A 17,099-nucleotide genomic window follows, 5' to 3' on the forward strand; every position below is an offset into this window, starting at 1 on the left:
AATAGCAAATTATTCATATAGTCCTTTTCTTTTTGCGGACTCAAAATTAAGTTATAAATCAACAGATGCCTATTATCTTATATACAGTATTTGTAAAGTGCCTAATTTAAAGGATTATATCCTATATACATTCAGAGACAATTTCATCCACTACCAAAATGCAATAACCATTGGAAAGGGACCATGATTGCTATACTATAGTTTAGGGAGAGGAAGTGAATGGTATATTTTATACAGTTATACAATTAAAGAAACATGTAGGTAAGCAAAATGTAACAGACTTCATTGAAATCTAGTCAAACACTGGGATAACACTGGCTAATCACAAAAGAAATTATAAACTGAATTTTTATGTATATTTAAATGGTCAGTCTAGGCCCCAAATAAAAATACAATTCTTTGATTACTACTTTATCTTCCTGTTATAAGAATTTCTGCATTGAGCAAAGAAGAATGGAAGACTTCAGTTGGTTATCAAAAATTAAATGAGATAATATAAGCAACAGGAAATTCAAGTTATGTCAAGTATATGTCTAAATAATAGCTATCATAACACAGGGATGGATGTATTCCTTAAAAGAAGATGCCTCTCTCTAATCTAAAATTATGTAATTCACAAAAACTTCAGTGATTATGGCAGAGTTAAAAACCAATGCCAACCTTCTTTCCAACCAACAACAAAAAAAAAGAGGCCAGAGTGGGGAAAACAAATTGCTTCAGAAGTTCCCAAGGAGTTCAGATACTTAAATGATGGGCCTGGAATAAGTAACTAAGATGTCTGTCTAATCTAGAATGCAAGCCATTAGAGAGAAGGTAATCAGTTTAGGTGTTTGGGAAAGGATACTTAAAGAAAGGAGACAAAATAAACCAACAAAGGGGATGATAATCCAGGAAGATGACCAACTTTTACCAGAGAGCCTTCAGAGAAAAAGATGCATTAAAGAATTTACTGTCAATCTGTCTTTTATTCTTATAACAATATTAGGAGAAGTAATAAAGCAGCCTGCAGGCTAGAAGTATTGCAGCAACGGCAAAAACAACATACAATATAAGATGGATATGTTTTAAGTCTCCACAGAAACGCTATAATGTAGTTGCCAAATATTTTATAAAGGTCATTTCAAGTTAAATCTCCCAGGGTAGTTGCACGATAACTTAATTTTTTAAGAGACAAGCAGTATATGGAAAGAAACCCAGTACAACATATTAAAATAATAATTTCGGAGGGGTTTTTTTTGCTTGCTGTATAACTGCTTCATAAAAATTCAGCTTCTATGCCAGAAACTCTTCTTCTGGAAGATTTCACTGAAATTTGACAAGTAATTGTCTTTAAAATTGTTCAAAGTGTTTGTTGAGGACTTCACTTTAACAAATTGTAAATACCAGTGTTAATATTTGCTTTTTCTTTTTCTTGTATGTTGATTTTTACTCAATATTATTAAATATAAGTAAAATAAAATAAATAGATGTGTGCCATTTTCCAGCACACAGCCAAGTGTGAACATATATAAGACTACTGACTGACACCTGGATCTCCACACAAACCAGTACAACATTTCTGGGTTGTTGTTTTTTTGCCCGTTTAATGATGCCTCTAACATTATCTGAGCATTAATATTTTGTAGTAACAACAAATGTGTTTTAAAAGGTACAGAAGGAATTGTCCATAATATTTTGGGTATTCTCTGACTGCCAAAATAAGTCAATACTTGTTGCAATCTTACGTAATTTCTTTGCTGAAACTCTATAGAAAACATGTATCTTTATAGGATTTTACAAGGACATAAAAAAACCAAATGCACATACCGAGGAGTTCTCTCCCAAACCAATAAGAAAGTTTCTTTACAATAATAAAACTAATAGTTTTAGATCTGTAACTGTTGTTTCTACCATAGCATGGAGGCAAATGTTTAAAAATATTTTAAAGATTCATGAATCAAAAGAGAAAAAAAATATCTTTATGGTATTTTGCTTTCAATTTGTATTCTAATCTAGCCCCTTCTTCCACAAAGTGGTGTACAACTACATTAATTGCAGACTGCACGAGCAGCGCTTTGTTTGTGTCTGGATGCACATTAAAGTGCTAAATTTGTTTTTATTATTTATTTAAAATGAGGCACTCTTTGTCCAGAGTTCTTTAAATTTCATAATGGAAATTGATTTTTGAAGACAATGTATCAGCATTAGCACGATGACGCAAGCAAAGTCAATCCCCAGGTATTCTAGTAGAGAAGAGGAAATGTTAGGCAAAAATATTTTGCTGAACAGAACACACTTCTCTTCGCACAGACATGTTAGTAAAACCCCATAGGTGACCTGAAAATATTTTGAAGGAAGGAAGGAAGGAAAAGAAAATTTAGGATTATGTGCCAAATGCACCAATAATCTGGGTAAGAACATAAGATTCTCCCTGTAATTATAGCTCTGGACTGCTGCAGACCCTGCTGGGTCCAGTTTAGGTCCAGGCACAGGCACCAGAACTGAGAGCAGGAAGCCTCTCTCTCCTGTGCTCTTAAGGATTCCCCTCCTTGGCCCAGGCACTGTGGAAGAGGAAGCTGCTTGATTCAGATGCAGAGATTACAAGAACAGGACCTACAGAGTAGACTGGGATAAGGCCAGGGTGGTGGGGGGGTTGATGGAGATGGTAGATTGGGACTAGAACCCTACTGAGAGGAGCTTAAACAGGCTCGGCAAGTAGACTGGGACAAAGATATGGGTGGATAAATGCCGAGAGTGGATGAGGAGCCCAGGGTGGAAAATGGACTGGAAGCCAGAGGGGATAGGGAAATTGGGGAAAGAGCAATTGACTGGGGAGATAGATCAGATGGAGAGCTAGGAGGAGGGGAAATTAGGACTGGGAGGGCAATGTGACTGGAACTGGGAGGAGGAGTCCAGAGGGGTGAAACTAGGGATTGAAGGGGCAAGACTACTGGAGTGGGGATGAGAAGCCTGTAGAAAGTGGGACTGGCTCAGTGAAGAGAATGAGACAGGGAAGAAGACCCTGGTGTGGGAAAGAGACAGGAATGGGACATGGACAGGTTGGAAGGGATGGGGCAAAAGAGATGACACTTGAGAGGACTGGACAGAAGAATCTGTGCCCACTGGAGCACACACCGTTCCTCCAAAGCCTGGAATGAAACCTAAGTCTTACCATTCTCTTTTGCGTGTGAGATCCAATGGCAAAGTGTTCTATCCCCCTCTAGAGAAGTGGTTCTCAACAAGGAGTCTGGGGCCCCCCCGCGGGGCCACAAGCAGGTTACAGGGGGTTTGTCAAGCAGGGGCAGCATGAGACTCACTAGGGACCAGGGCAGAAAGCCGAAGCCCCACTGCATGGGACTGAAGCCTGAGGCCCTGAAGCCTGTGGCATGGAGCCCCAAGCAACTGGCCTCTTTGCTACCCCCTAACACTGGCCCTGGCTTTAATATGCAGAAAATCAGCTGTTGTGACACCAATGGGCCGTGGAGATTTTATAATAAGCTAGGGGGCCTCAGAAAGATAAAGGTTGAGGACCCCTGCCCTAGAGGTTCATTCACACAGAGGAGAGATTGACCACCTACTTACTCCTAGGGGAATTCTGTGCCATTGCGCATGTGCAGAATTCATGTGCCACACAGAATTTTTTTTCCTCAGCAGATAATGCATTTTGATGAGAAGTGCTGCAGTTATGCCTTTCACTGACCAGGGACCGCTGTGGTGTCAGAACAGAGAGCAGCCGATCCCAGGCGGGAGCAGCCCGAGCTGTGAATAGGGAAGAGAAAAGTCTGCGTTCCTCACAGCACTGTGCCCATGGGGCCAGGTCAAAAGGCATGGGATACATGGGTCTACGGGGGGGGGGGGGGGGGGGGATGAATGGGAGTGAGGGTGCAGGGACACAAAGGGATGCTACAGACATACTTGCTGACAGGTATTTTGAAATAAATTACCAAAATAATTGAAACTGGCATGTTTATTTTGTGTTCTTTTGACAAATAAAATATGCAGAATTATAAATTATTGTGCGCAGAATTTTTAATTTTTTGGCACAGAATTCCCCCAGCAGTAACCTACTACTGCTATAAATTACTCTTTTTGCTCAAGTGGCAGTGGTCGGTGTGGTGGAGCTAAAGGTCCCAACCCTTCTGACGACCCACATGAGTGTCAATATGATTCCACATGACTGAATTTGTTCTTTCAGTTCGTTTTTTTTAAAAACCTTGGAAATTACACATAAAATGCTAAATTAAGGTTTCAAAGTCAACCACTCAAAAGTTAGGAAATGCCAGAATTAAGACTGCCTATGAAGGTACAGTGCTTCTAATTTGCCCCCACCCCCACACTTATGCATGATAGTCTGTAATTACACGATCACATGCTTCCGCCGCCCCCTTCCCCCCTCCCGCACCCTCCATAGGGCCCGTCTCATTCAGTGTACAGGATGGACCGGCTTTGAGGATGAATCAAGGCTGTGCAGTGAAGCAGCCTTGACTGTGGGACCCTTGCTTCATTTGTTCTGAAAGTTGGAAGGTACGTAGAGAATGACACAAGGGATTGCAGGAAGAGAAAGGATGGTCTCACTGTTAGGGCAGTTGAATCCTGCCGTAGAGAATGTTATTCTACCCCTGACTTTGCCACAGAATTCCTATACATTGTTGTGCATCTCACTTAATCCAAACTTTTCACTGGTGGGCACTAATTGTGTGTTTCATTTTCTCAATGTTTGAGTTGACACCCAAGAATCTAACAGCAGAAGTGTTGAGCACTTGACACAATTTAAGTTGGTGGGACTGTGCTTTGAACATAACATGCTATATAATGCTAAAGACTGGAAAAAAAAAAATCAGATTCTAGGTGCCTCAAATTGGGCACCCAAAATTAGTGGATACTTTTGACCTTAATCTCACGGTGTCTCAGTTCTCCATCTGTAAATGGTGATAATTATACAGCCTCATCTGAGAGGGGTGTTGTGAAAATAAACTCCTTACTCTTTATGAAGGACTCAGCTATGATAGTGCTGAGTGCCAAAGAGGTCTATAAGGAAATTAATAATTCTGTCTTCAGAGAAAGGTTTGAATAGCATGCAGTAAATAAGGGTTAGGGCTACATACTGAACAATGAGGAGAAAAAAATATTGATTATCTACTCATTAAATCAGAACTGTCCATCCTATGCACTGAATGAGGCAGTGGTCTTGTGAGAAAAAATAGTATGCCATCATGTAATTAAAGAATGTATCACAATGTATACGCACAAGATGACCAGATTTCCGTTGCACAGGCAACCTTAATTCTGGCATTTCCTAACTTTTAAGTGCTTGACTTTGCAACTTTACTAATATTCTTTTAATCAATGTACTTTTTTGAGGGGGTGTAATAGATATACTTTGGCAAATCATTCAATTCAGTAATTGAACACGTACCGAGCATTTGACTACATGATGTGCTACTAAGATTTTCTGGAACCTCAATTACAGAGAATTCTCTATTCCAATAATCATCTGTTTTTTCCCCAAAAGAGACGCCCCGTCTTCCTATTCTTTCACAAGTCTTTTAAAATTGGAGTCTTTTTTAAATTACATTTCCTTGCATGTTGTTTTAGTAATAGCCTCATTTACTGTGATTATTTTGAAACTAATCTCCCTTCCTCACTTGACTTTTTTTTTTAAACTAAAGATTCCAACAACATTGTGTGAGTTAACTGATTCTCTGAATGAGGAACAGAAACTAGGTGTAGCAGGGATCCTAGTGCCCAGATGATCATCTCCTTACACATTTTGCTAACCCTTGAGATGGAGGAGGTGGTTTGGTAAGAAAGTTCTCTCAAGTGCCCCCATCCCTATATGTGCCTTCCTGACTGCATTTTAAGAAGAGGGGAGGGAACTAGCGCTTCCTTATGCCAGGAAAAAATTATATATAAGGACGTTCAAGGCAATATGGAGTAAACAAACAACAAATCCCAAGATGGGCTGACCAAAAAAATTTCTGGGGCCTAAATAATTTTTTATATATGTGTGTGTGCATGTATACACACACACAGTGCTACATAGGACAATTCATAATACATATATACAAATATTCACACATGTGTACATATATTATCTCACATATTTATTTGTGTAAACCAGACAGCAAGCAAGCAAAAACCTGATAATCAAATATTAAAATATGAACATCCTTGTAAATCAGGACAGACAGAAGATCCAGGAGGGCAGCAATAAGTTCCCTCCACTTTGAGTGCCACAATACCATTTCTAAAAGCATTCACCTTCCAGACTCCAGTGATGAGATTTTCAAGAGTGCTCAGTATTTAGAAACTAACTTAAACGGAGAGCTGATGTAGGCCAACACAGTTCAAAGCATAATCCTATCTCACCCACTTCCACAATATACCTTACTTCCACTTATCCAGGGAACAAGAGGCATGATCAGTTCTGCTTCTCCCATATGAAAACTCAAGAGTTCTGTGGCAAAGGGTTTTAAACTATGTATATTGCCACAAAGTGAACCTGTAGCCAGATGGCCAAAGACTCTATATTTGAATACTGAATAGCTATTTGTGGTGGAAAGAAAGGAATAGCTCCAATATTTTTTTGTCAGCAGTATGTGAAACACAGGACACTCATGTATCATTTTGGGGAAGTTAGTGATGTCACTGGCACAGATGACAAACAGCCACTCACAAGTTGCCAGAAGGGTGGACTGGCAGAACAAAGGAATACAGTAAGTTACTAATGAACAGATAGTATGCAATTTAATAACCACAATATATCTTGCACTTCGCTGTATATCTTTGCAATGTTCGGAAGGAGTCTACCAAAGAGTGTAACTCCTCACAAACATCTGAAAAAAAGACATCCTTCAATAAATGATTCTTATATTTAAATAATTGCTGAAAGCCGTTTCACACACAAAGTACTTACCACACTGATTAGTTTTGTTTTGCAGCATCAGATTGAATGCTGACGTGACGACTGGCTAAAATATGGACTAATGATAATCATGTCACTACTAGTCAAATACAACTGATCATCACGCAATAAAATGCTGACCCCTTGTCACATGGAACTGGCAGTGTACTTTTAGCCATATTAGTGGCAAAACAGTCTGCAGAAACATTAGTCAGGGTTTGCTTTACCATGTTTGGAGCCAAATCATGCAGACTCTACTGTGAGAACACCCAATCAAGACTTGAAAAATGTACCTAAGCCATTCCACAGGGAATTAAGCTGATTAACCAGGTTAAAGATACCCACGGTGCCATAGCTCATGCCTCCACAGCCACACCACCTTTCCCCATGCCCCCACAGCCGCATCCATTGCAATTTAAAGGAATAGAACAGTTATCCTGTCTATTAAGCACTGTAATTGTATTTTGAGGGTTATTGATCCAAGAGTGCTTGGTTGTTTCCGTATTCAAAAAAGTATTAATAAAGTTGATATTCTTAGTTTAATAATTTTTTCTTACAATAGTGATATTGTGCAATATAGGGAAACTGTTAAACGCTTCCTGTTTCCAGTCCATTTTTACGTTGTTTAAAAAAATACCTGTCAGCTTACAAGGCAGCTGTGGGGGTGTGGTGGGACTTGCTCCCATTCTGGGCACCACCAAAAATTAGACAATCCTACCGCCCCTGAGTGAATGTAGTGTTTATGGGAATGAGGGGTTAACAGCAATGACCTGAAACAGGCATGGTGAAGGCAGTTAGCATGAGGCCACCCCCACATACTTTTGGTCAACATAGCTCATACCTAACATTTCTTACTGCTCAACTTCTGCATATCTATTGACCCAGAAACTAAATTGTATATGTCTGTTGTGATGAAATGAGCAGTGGGAACCTTAAATCAATTAACACATTTGGGTACCTTTTCTGTCTTCGTTTGACTCCACAAGTTGTAATGCTAGCAACAGTTTACTGAACAAAATGTACTTCTAAACCGTTCCTAACAAAAGATGCAATTGTTGTTATTCCTCAAGTATGATTTTAATGTAACCACAAGCCTTCACCTGAGATCTCACCTGTTTTGTTGACTTTTTAGTTCCATTAAAAATCTTCCAAGCAAGCCCATTGCCACCACTGGCAATATGTCGGCCAACATCAAATTCCCTGGTAACAGGATTTCCCATCACCGCACTGGTTACATCAGCTGTTACCTTTGTAACGGTACTTTTCAACTTATTTAGCATAGACTCCATTGTCCCAATTATATGCTATCACGTTAGCCTACAAACAGAAGGGGGGAAAAATCATAATTCTTTCCATTTCTGTTAACAGAAGGTACTGAAAATGGTTAGTTTACATGAGTGCATGTTATTAAAAACACAGAACACAAAGCCAGCTATGGGAAATCTATATTTTAAAAAATTAAGAGTAAAGCTTTATTTTTTTCTTAAAAGAGAAAACCTGCCTAAGATCTCAAATCATCAACAGTATAAATATATATTTACGCTGAAGGCATTTTAAAAATGAGTCCTCGCTCTCACTGTACCTGCCAAAACCCACGCTCAAAATTCAGTGTTTTACCTGAACCAACTGCAGATGTTACTAACACTTTCTGTTCTGATGTGTTAATGAGTCCATCAGCTGCTGAAGGGAAAGTGGAGGAACTGCTTTTTCTATGCTTTCTTTTAGAATTAGTGCTTCTATATGGTTATGCAATTGAAGAGATGCAAGAGTCTGGTTTAGAATAAAGTTTATTTTCACCTGTACTATATATTACTATTATTTCCTCTGATGAAGTGAGCTGTAGCTCACAAAAGCTTATGCTCAAATAAATTGGTTAGTCTCTAAGGTGCCACAAGTACTCCTTTTCTTTTTGCGAATACAGACTAACACGGCTGTTACTCTGAAACCTTAATTGAGGTAGTTAATTACAAACACCTGCTGCCAGAGACACCAAGAAAACACCACTGTCCAGCAGCTCAAACCATGAATATGAATATCTTTCTGCTGCTGGGTGTGCTATTGGGGGAATAGGACAAGAAACTTATACTGAAACTGGGAGAGAGACATATCTGTCTTGTTCCCTACCTGCAGTAAGAAATGAGGTGAAGATGGAACACGAGGAGAAATTAATTGCTACTAACAGTTAACATACATAGAACACCCAAAAACAAACTCTAAATTAAGACAACCTCCAACTTTGTTTCAAAGAGAGGGCATGGAGGAATATTCATTTCTCCACCAGACAAATGTGAAACAAACTTGAAAAATAGCATACCACGGAATATTTAAGAGTGCGCAGACATATTTAAGAGTGTGCCGAGACTCATCAAGCCCTCGGATCGCTACCCCTTCCTGCTTCTCCACGTGGGCACCAATGATACTGCCAAGAATGACCTTGAGCGGATCACTGCGGACTACGTGGCTCTGGGAAGAAGGATAAAGGAGTTGGAGGCGCAAGTGGTGTTCTCGTCCATCCTCCCCGTGGAAGGAAAAGGCCTGGGTAGGGACCGTCGAATCGTGGAAGTCAACGAATGGCTACGCAGGTGGTGTCGGAGAGAAGGCTTTGGATTCTTTGACCACGGGATTCTTTGACCATGGGATGGTGTTCCATGAAGGAGGAGTGCTGGGCAGAGACGGGCTCCATCTTACGAAGAGAGGGAAGAGCATCTTTGCCAGCAGGCTGGCTAACCTAGTGAGGAGGGCTTTAAACTAGTTTCACCGGGGGAAGGAGACCAAAGCCCTGAGGTAAGTGGGAAAGCAGGATACCGGGAGGAAGCACAGGCAGGAATGTCTGTGAGGGGAGGGCTCCTGCCTCATACTGGGAATGAGGGGCGATCAACAGGTTATCTCAAGTGCTTATATACAAATGCACAAAGCCTTGGAAACAAGCAGGGAGAACTGGAGGTCCTGGTGATGTCAAGGAACTATGACGTGATTGGAATAACAGAGACTTGGTGGGATAACTCACATGACTGGAGTACAGTCATGGATGGTTATAAACTGTTCAGGAAGGACAGGCAGGGCAGAAAAGGTGGGGGAGTAGCACTGTATGTAAGGGAGCAGTACGACTGCTCAGAGCTCCGGTACGAAACTGCAGAAAAACCTGAGTGTCTCTGGATTAAGTTTAGAAGTGTGAGCAACAAGAGTGATGTAGTGGTGGGAGTCTGCTATAGACCACCGGATCAGGGGGATGAGGTGGATGAGGCTTTCTTCCGGCAACTCGCAGAAGCTACTAGATCGCACGCCCTGGTTCTCATGGGTGACTTTAATTTTCCTGATATCTGCTGGGAGAGCAATACAGCGGTGCATAGACAATCCAGGAAGTTTATGGAAAGCGTAGGGGACAATTTCCTGGCGCAAGTGCTAGGGGAGCCAACTAGGGGGGGCGCTTTTCTTGACCTGCTGCTCACAAACCGGGTAGAATTAGTGGGGGAAGCAAAAGTGGATGGGAATCTGGGAGGCAGTGACCATGAGTTGGTTGAGTTCAGGATCCTGACGCAGGGAAGAAAGGTAAGCAGCAGGATACGGTCCCTGGACTTCAGGAAAGCAGACTTCGACTCCCTCAGGGAACAGATGGCCAGGATCCCCTGGGGGACTAACATGAAGGGGAAGGGAGTCCAGGAGAGCTGGCTGTATTTCAAGGAATCCCTGTTGAGGTTACAGGGACAAACCATCCCGATGAGTCGAAAGAATAGTAAATATGGCAGGCGACCAGCTTGGCTTAAGGTGAAATCCTAGCGGATCTTAAACATAAAAAAGAAGCTTACAAGAAGTGGAAGGTTGGACATATGACCAGGGAAGAGTATAAAAATATTGCTCGGGCATGTAGGAAAGATATCAGGAGGGCCAAATCGCACCTGGAGCTGCAGCTAGCAAGAGATGTCAAGAGTAACAAGAAGGGTTTCTTCAGGTATGTTGGCAACAAGAAGAAAGCCAAGGAAAGTGTGGGCCCCTTACTGAATGAGGGAGGCAACCTAGTGACAGAGGATGTGGAAAAAGCTAATGTACTCAATGCTTTTTTTGCCTCTGTTTTCACTAACAAGGTCAGCTCCCAGACTGCTGCGCTGGGCATCACAGAATGGGGAAGAGATGGCCAGCCCTCTGTGGAGATAGAGGTGGTTAGGGACTATTTAGAAAAGCTGGACGTGCACAAGTCCATGGGGCCGGACGAGTTGCATCCGAGAGTGCTGAAGGAATTGGCGGCTGTGATTGCAGAGCCCTTGGCCATTATCTTTGAAAACTCGTGGCGAACGGGGGAAGTCCCGGATGACTGGAAAAAGGCTAATGTAGTGCCAATCTTTAAAAAAGGGAAGAAGGAGGATCCTGGGAACTACAGGCCAGTCAGCCTCACCTCAGTCCCTGGAAAAATCATGGAGCAGGTCCTCAAAGAATCAATCCTGAAGCACTTACATGAGAGGAAAGTGATCAGGAACAGTCAGCATGGATTCACCAAGGGAAGGTCATGCCTGACTAATCTAATCGCCTTTTATGATGAGATTACTGGTTCTGTGGATGAAGGGAAAGCAGTGGATGTATTGTTTCTTGACTTTAGCAAAGCTTTTGACACGGTCTCCCACAGTATTCTTGTCAGCAAATTAAGGAAGTATGGGCTGGATGAATGCACTATAAGGTGGGTAGAAAGCTGGCTAGATTGTCGGGCTCAACGGGTAGTGATCAATGGCTCCATGTCTAGTTGGCAGCCGGTATCAAGTGGAGTGCCCCAGGGGTCGGTCCTGGGGCCGGTTTTGTTCAATATCTTCATAAATGATCTGGAGGATGGTGTGGATTGCACTCTTAGCAAATTTGCGGATGATACTAAACTGGGAGGAGTGGTAGATACGTTGGAGGGCAGAGATAGGATACAGAAGGACCTAGACAAATTGGAGGATTGGGCCAAAAGAAATCTGATGAGGTTCAATAAGGATAAGTGCAGGGTCCTGCACTTAGGATGGAAGAATCCAATGCACCGCTACAGACTAGGGACCGAATGGCTAGGCAGCAGTTCTGCGGAAAAGGACCTAGGGGTGACAGTGGACGAGAAGCTGGATATGAGTCAACAGTGTGCCCTTGTTGCCAAGAAGGCCAATGGCATTTTGGGATGTATAAGTAGGGGCATAGCGAGCAGATCGAGGGACGTGATCGTTCCCCTCTATTCGACACTGGTGAGGCCTCATCTGGAGTACTGTGTCCAGTTTTGGGCCCCACACTACAAGAAGGATGTGGAAAAATTGGAGAGAGTCCAGCGAAGGGCAACAAAAATGATTAGGGGTCTAGAGCACATGACTTATGAGGAGAGGCTGAGGGAGCTGGGATTGTTTAGTCTGCAGAAGAGAAGAATGAGGGGGGATTTGATAGCTGCTTTCAACTACCTGAAAGGGGGTTCCAAAGAGGATGGCTCTAGACTGTTCTCAATGGTAGCAGATGACAGAACGAGGAGTAATGGTCTCAAGTTGCAATGGGGGAGGTTTAGATTGGATATTAGGAAAAACTTTTTCACTAAGGGGGTGGTGAAACACTGGAATGCGTTACCTAGGGAGGTGGTAGAATCTCCTTCCTTAGAGGTTTTTAAGGTCAGGCTTGACAAAGCCCTGGCTGGGATGATTTAACTGGGAATTGGTCCTGCTTCGAGCAGGGGGTTGGACTAGATGACCTTCTGAGGTCCTTTCCAACCCCGATATTCTATGGTTCTATGATTCTATTGTTTAAATTTATAGCCTTATTGGTCACGTACCTAGGTAACCAAAATATTATTCTTACAATAATTATGTCATTAACTTCGGGCCAATTAGCTTCATGGGGTGGTTTAGTACATTTAGTTCTTACCATCTTCTTTGACATTTAAGACATATTTACATGGATTCAGAGTATCATTTCACCCACCATCCTAAAGAGTACCACTGTGTTTTCCAAATGGAAGAGAGGGTATTTTGGGGTGATATAGCAGCTGTTTTCAAAATTATGAAAAGCAAGTGATAGAAATAAGCCGGGGACACAATATCAAAGAATGAGGTAACTAGGATTAAATTAAAAATTGTAGCTGTTTCATGCAAGTTACATTTCATTTTGATCACCTGCAGGTACGTGAGTCTAAGTAATTTGTTTTCTGAGGTTAGAATTGTGGGTGAGGGTACTGTGTGTGTGTGTGGGGGGGGGGAACGACACCTCCTGGGTGACAATACTCCCTAAATTTATAATTGTTATATTTGTAATCCTTTTCAGTTTTTTAATTTCTGCTGAACTCTTCACCCTACTTGTGCTGGTTGGAGGAAACGTGTTGTAGAAAGGAAGGGAGTTAACTACTTAGGTTCCAGTCCTATAAACATTTAGCTTTAAGCTCATGAGTATCCCCTGTGTCTTCAGTGGGACTACCCACTGCATAAAGTTAGGCATGTGTGTAAGCATTTGCAAGACCAGGGCCTTAATTACTTAGGTATGAAGAGTTAAGTATTGGTAAATACATTCCATCTGAAGCAACCGAATTTCATGATACAGAACCACGCCAATACAGCAGAAGTTTCCTGTTCAACTAGCTACTGAACAGGAATAGAGAGACCAAGGAATGAGGAAGACAATTATTTCAGAGTATTAAACTGTAGTATTAATGCTTTGTTGGAGAGGTTAGTGAAAATAAGTTAGAGAAATTTACTTTATTATAATATATACACGGGGTGTGTGTGTGTGTGTGTGTGTATACACACACCCCTTGTGTATTATTGCATTAAGGTAAGATGTTATACAAATTGTAGTTGTGTCAGCCAAGATAAAGACTGATTTCTTATATCTAAACTCCCCAAGCTAAGGAAAAGCATTGCCTACCTGATAAGTATGGAAAAACACCACGCCTCATAGGTCATAGGACAGCCTGAAATAAAGAGATGCTGGTATCTGTAGTCCTTCAGGATCTTATTCTACAGCCATTCTGCATGAGTGCTCCACATGCAAAAGGACTACAGAATCAGGCCCCAAGCAGATACCAAGATAAAAATATATAGTATTTGTTTCCTGATATTGCTTTTTCTGCAACTGAAGATTTCATTCAGATAGGCAGAAACAATATATTCCAGTTTAATCCCTTCTAAGTGTCTCCATTTCTGAAATGCCTCGTCAAGTAAATTTGGGCCCAGTCACGCAAGGTCCTGAGCACACTCTATCCCTGCTGGGATCAACAGGGTGGCACTGCTCAAAACCCCACAGAACTTGACCCTTCACTAGTATATCAATATCATAAGAGCTATACTGGTAACTTTTTAGCTGCACCCTGTTGGATTCTCACTGTGGAAGGATAGCATATAGGACTCCACGTTTACTGGTCTTGGCTCAAAAAAGAGAAACTGTATCTCCCAAGGATGTGCAACACAGAATCTCAGGGTATAGAATGGACATAGTGGGCAAAGGACTAAGGTAAAACAAGTCTGTGACACTGGAATTAAACGAATACTTATGTGTTACCTCAAGCTTGTTAAAACTAAGTAAACTAGACCTAAATTATTTTTTTACCATTTATATTACTTACTTTTGTATTTCATTCAGCATGGACAATGAAACTAGAACAGTCAGTTTCTATTTCTGTAATTAACCCACTAGCACAAGTCTCTGCCTTTGAAGTCACAACAAGGGAGGGGCATCTTTAAAAACCTGATTACACTGGAAGTATGAAGTAAACAGTTCCTGTTCATATTCCCCTTTACATGTTCAAATTCCTTATGTATGCTTAAGTTTGAAGAAGAGTCTCTCTGTTGAGAGGTGGAAGAATGAATGAAATTGCTTCCAATTAAACTGGAGGAAGCATTCTCTGCTAGAGGTGGCAGTTCCATGTGGTAATTGTATTGAAAAGATTGGAAAAGGCAGTAAGGGAGGATACTAACAAAAAATCATCATCAAGAGTGAGGATTTACAAATAGGCCTGGTATGCATGATCAAACATGATCCTTCCCAACTTGGCGCTGCACAAAGTTAAACCATTGACTAATTCAGCAGAGGAGAGAGATAATTAGCCAACTTTATCTCTCAGCATGCAGATTGTTTTCATAAATTAACGTCTGTTAATACTGCCGACATATTTTTATAAATCCTTGTGTGGACAATCTGACTGAAATCTAAGATGGGTTTTGTTCTATAAAAATAGTTTATTACCAGTTTCAATTACACCATATTAAATGTCAGTTGAAATAATATATCTAGAGACACAATCCACATGGAGGAAGTACATAAAAGATTTTAACTTGGGCAGTGACAATTTCAATACCACAGATTAGTCAAAACAGTAGTATGTAAAATATGAAAGTTAACATCAGCTTCTTCAGCAGTATTTTCAAGTCTAAAATTGAGCTACTATACATAGAAAGAAAGAAAAGAAAAGAAACAATCACAAGACAATGATGTAAGCATCCTGCGCCCCCGCAGGGAGCGCATCAAGCATCCACAAGGCATAAAGTATTTTACGCTTTTAAATTATAACGTAGAAGAGACAAAAAGCAAGAAAACTGCAGTATCTTAGTAACTATAATACTCAGGCAACAAGGAGTGGGCACTCTAGAAATATTTAAGTACTTTTATTTAAGAATTTACTTAAGTATTTAAGAACTTTTCTTCTTCCTGTTTGACATTTGAGTACAATATCTATACAAAAACAGGACCCAATTCTATAAATTGGTGGGTGTGGGGGAGCCCTTATGCTTCCATGGAACCCCTTTATAGTCAGCGGGGGCTCTGTGATGGTGTTTGCCTACACAGAGCAGCTTGCAGAACTGAAGCTTTACAATTTTGCTCAGGTTAACACGTGAATAAGTGGCACAAGATAGGGGAACATTAAGAATACTGAAAATAAGAATAAAGCCAAAACAAATAAGCCTCCAACTCCTCCTCAGTTTTCATTTGAGTAATCACTTTGAGCTAGTTTATTCTCTTTTCTATTGTGGTCATGTGGGAGGCAGGGGGGGAATGTTTGTGTGAAACCAACGCCACCCATCCCCCATGGCTGTATCAGTGCTCTGCCTGGTTTGTGACACCCGCCCGCCCGGGAAAAGGCTGATACTCCACTTGTGAGCAAGGGAGCAGGGAGCCGAAAGACCTAATTCCACCCTATCATAAGTGCCATTCCACAGAGCTGGCTAGATACACACAGTGGTGCACCCTACAAAAAGTAGAAAGAAAAGGAATACTTGTGGCACCTTAAAGACTAACAAATTTATTTGAGCATAAGCTTTCGTGAGCTACAGCTCACATCGGATGAAATGAGCTGCAGCTCACGAAAGCTTATGCTCAAATAAATTTGTTAGTCTCTAAGGTGCCACTAGTACTCCTTTTCTTTTTGCCGATACAGACTAACACAGCAGCTACTCTGAAACCTACAAGAAGTAGGTTACTCCCCACCAGCTCAACAGTGGAGCACAGGAGCAACTAGGTCTCAGTGGGGTATTTTTGATACCCAGTGGCTCCCAGTATTCTCCTTACAATCAAGCCTTCCTTTACTTGTAAAAACAATTCAAAGCACATTTTTGAAAAGCATAAATATTATGGATCATGTAAAGTACCAATGATAACAGGGCAAAGCATATCCTTATTTCATCATGAGTTCTGTACCACAGGGCAAGGCTGAAAACCCCAAACCCTGCAAGCTACCAAGTGGAGAGACAACAGACAAGTTATTCATTATAGGCTCCCAGCAGGGGATTGGGAGAGAGCGGGGACAAGCTGAACTGTCACACGAGCCCCATAGGCACACGAGCCCTTCGGGTGTTGGCGTGTCCTGCCAACAAAGCCACGTATCGCTGCCCGCAGGGAGCGCCCCTGCAGGGAGCGCCCGTCACAGCTTTGCTCGCCACCTCGCCTGCACCCCCCACCTCCTCCACCCCCGGGGCCAAAGGTTTATAGTGAGTGACTAGCCGCCCAGCCCGGCGCTCCGGCCCTGCACAAAACACGGCCCCGGCTGCCGGCCCAGGGCCCCTCCTAGTCGAGCGGGTTCCCGGTGTCGCTAGGCCAGAGGCAGCCGCCCTCTCACCTACGCCTAAGGGAAGCTGCGGGGGCCGTGTCCCGCCGTCTGTCCGTCCGCGTCGCGTTCTCCAGCCGCGGCTCAGCCCCCGCCCCGCGCGCGGCTACTCCATGGCGACCGAACCAGCGCCCGGGCCACCAGCCCCCCGGCGCTCCCTCACTTCCGGCACGGAGCCAGGGCGGGACC

The 17,099-nt window shown here is 42.2% G+C and overlaps 1 protein-coding gene across 2 annotated transcripts in view; it reads right to left on the minus strand.

Annotated features, from left to right (window-relative positions):
• Positions 1–17,061, minus strand: part of SCYL2 (SCY1 like pseudokinase 2) — a 51,296-nt gene extending 34,235 nt beyond the window's left edge. Inside the window, exons 1-2 of one of the 2 annotated variants that reach the window (XM_074941823.1) lie at positions 16,923–17,061; positions 7,996–8,200 (exon numbers count right to left, since the gene is read on the minus strand). In XM_074941823.1, the coding sequence (XP_074797924.1) occupies positions 7,996–8,172 (177 nt within the window). In that variant the 5' untranslated portion in view covers positions 8,173–8,200; positions 16,923–17,061. The remainder of the gene's footprint in view (positions 1–7,995; positions 8,201–16,922) is intronic. The other variant, XM_074941824.1, reaches the window with a different exon arrangement.
• Between the last annotated feature and the right edge of the window lie 38 nt (positions 17,062–17,099).

Source organism: Natator depressus, chromosome 1 (genome assembly GCF_965152275.1).
Source record: "Natator depressus isolate rNatDep1 chromosome 1, rNatDep2.hap1, whole genome shotgun sequence".
Lineage (NCBI taxonomy): Eukaryota > Metazoa > Chordata > Testudines > Cheloniidae > Natator > Natator depressus.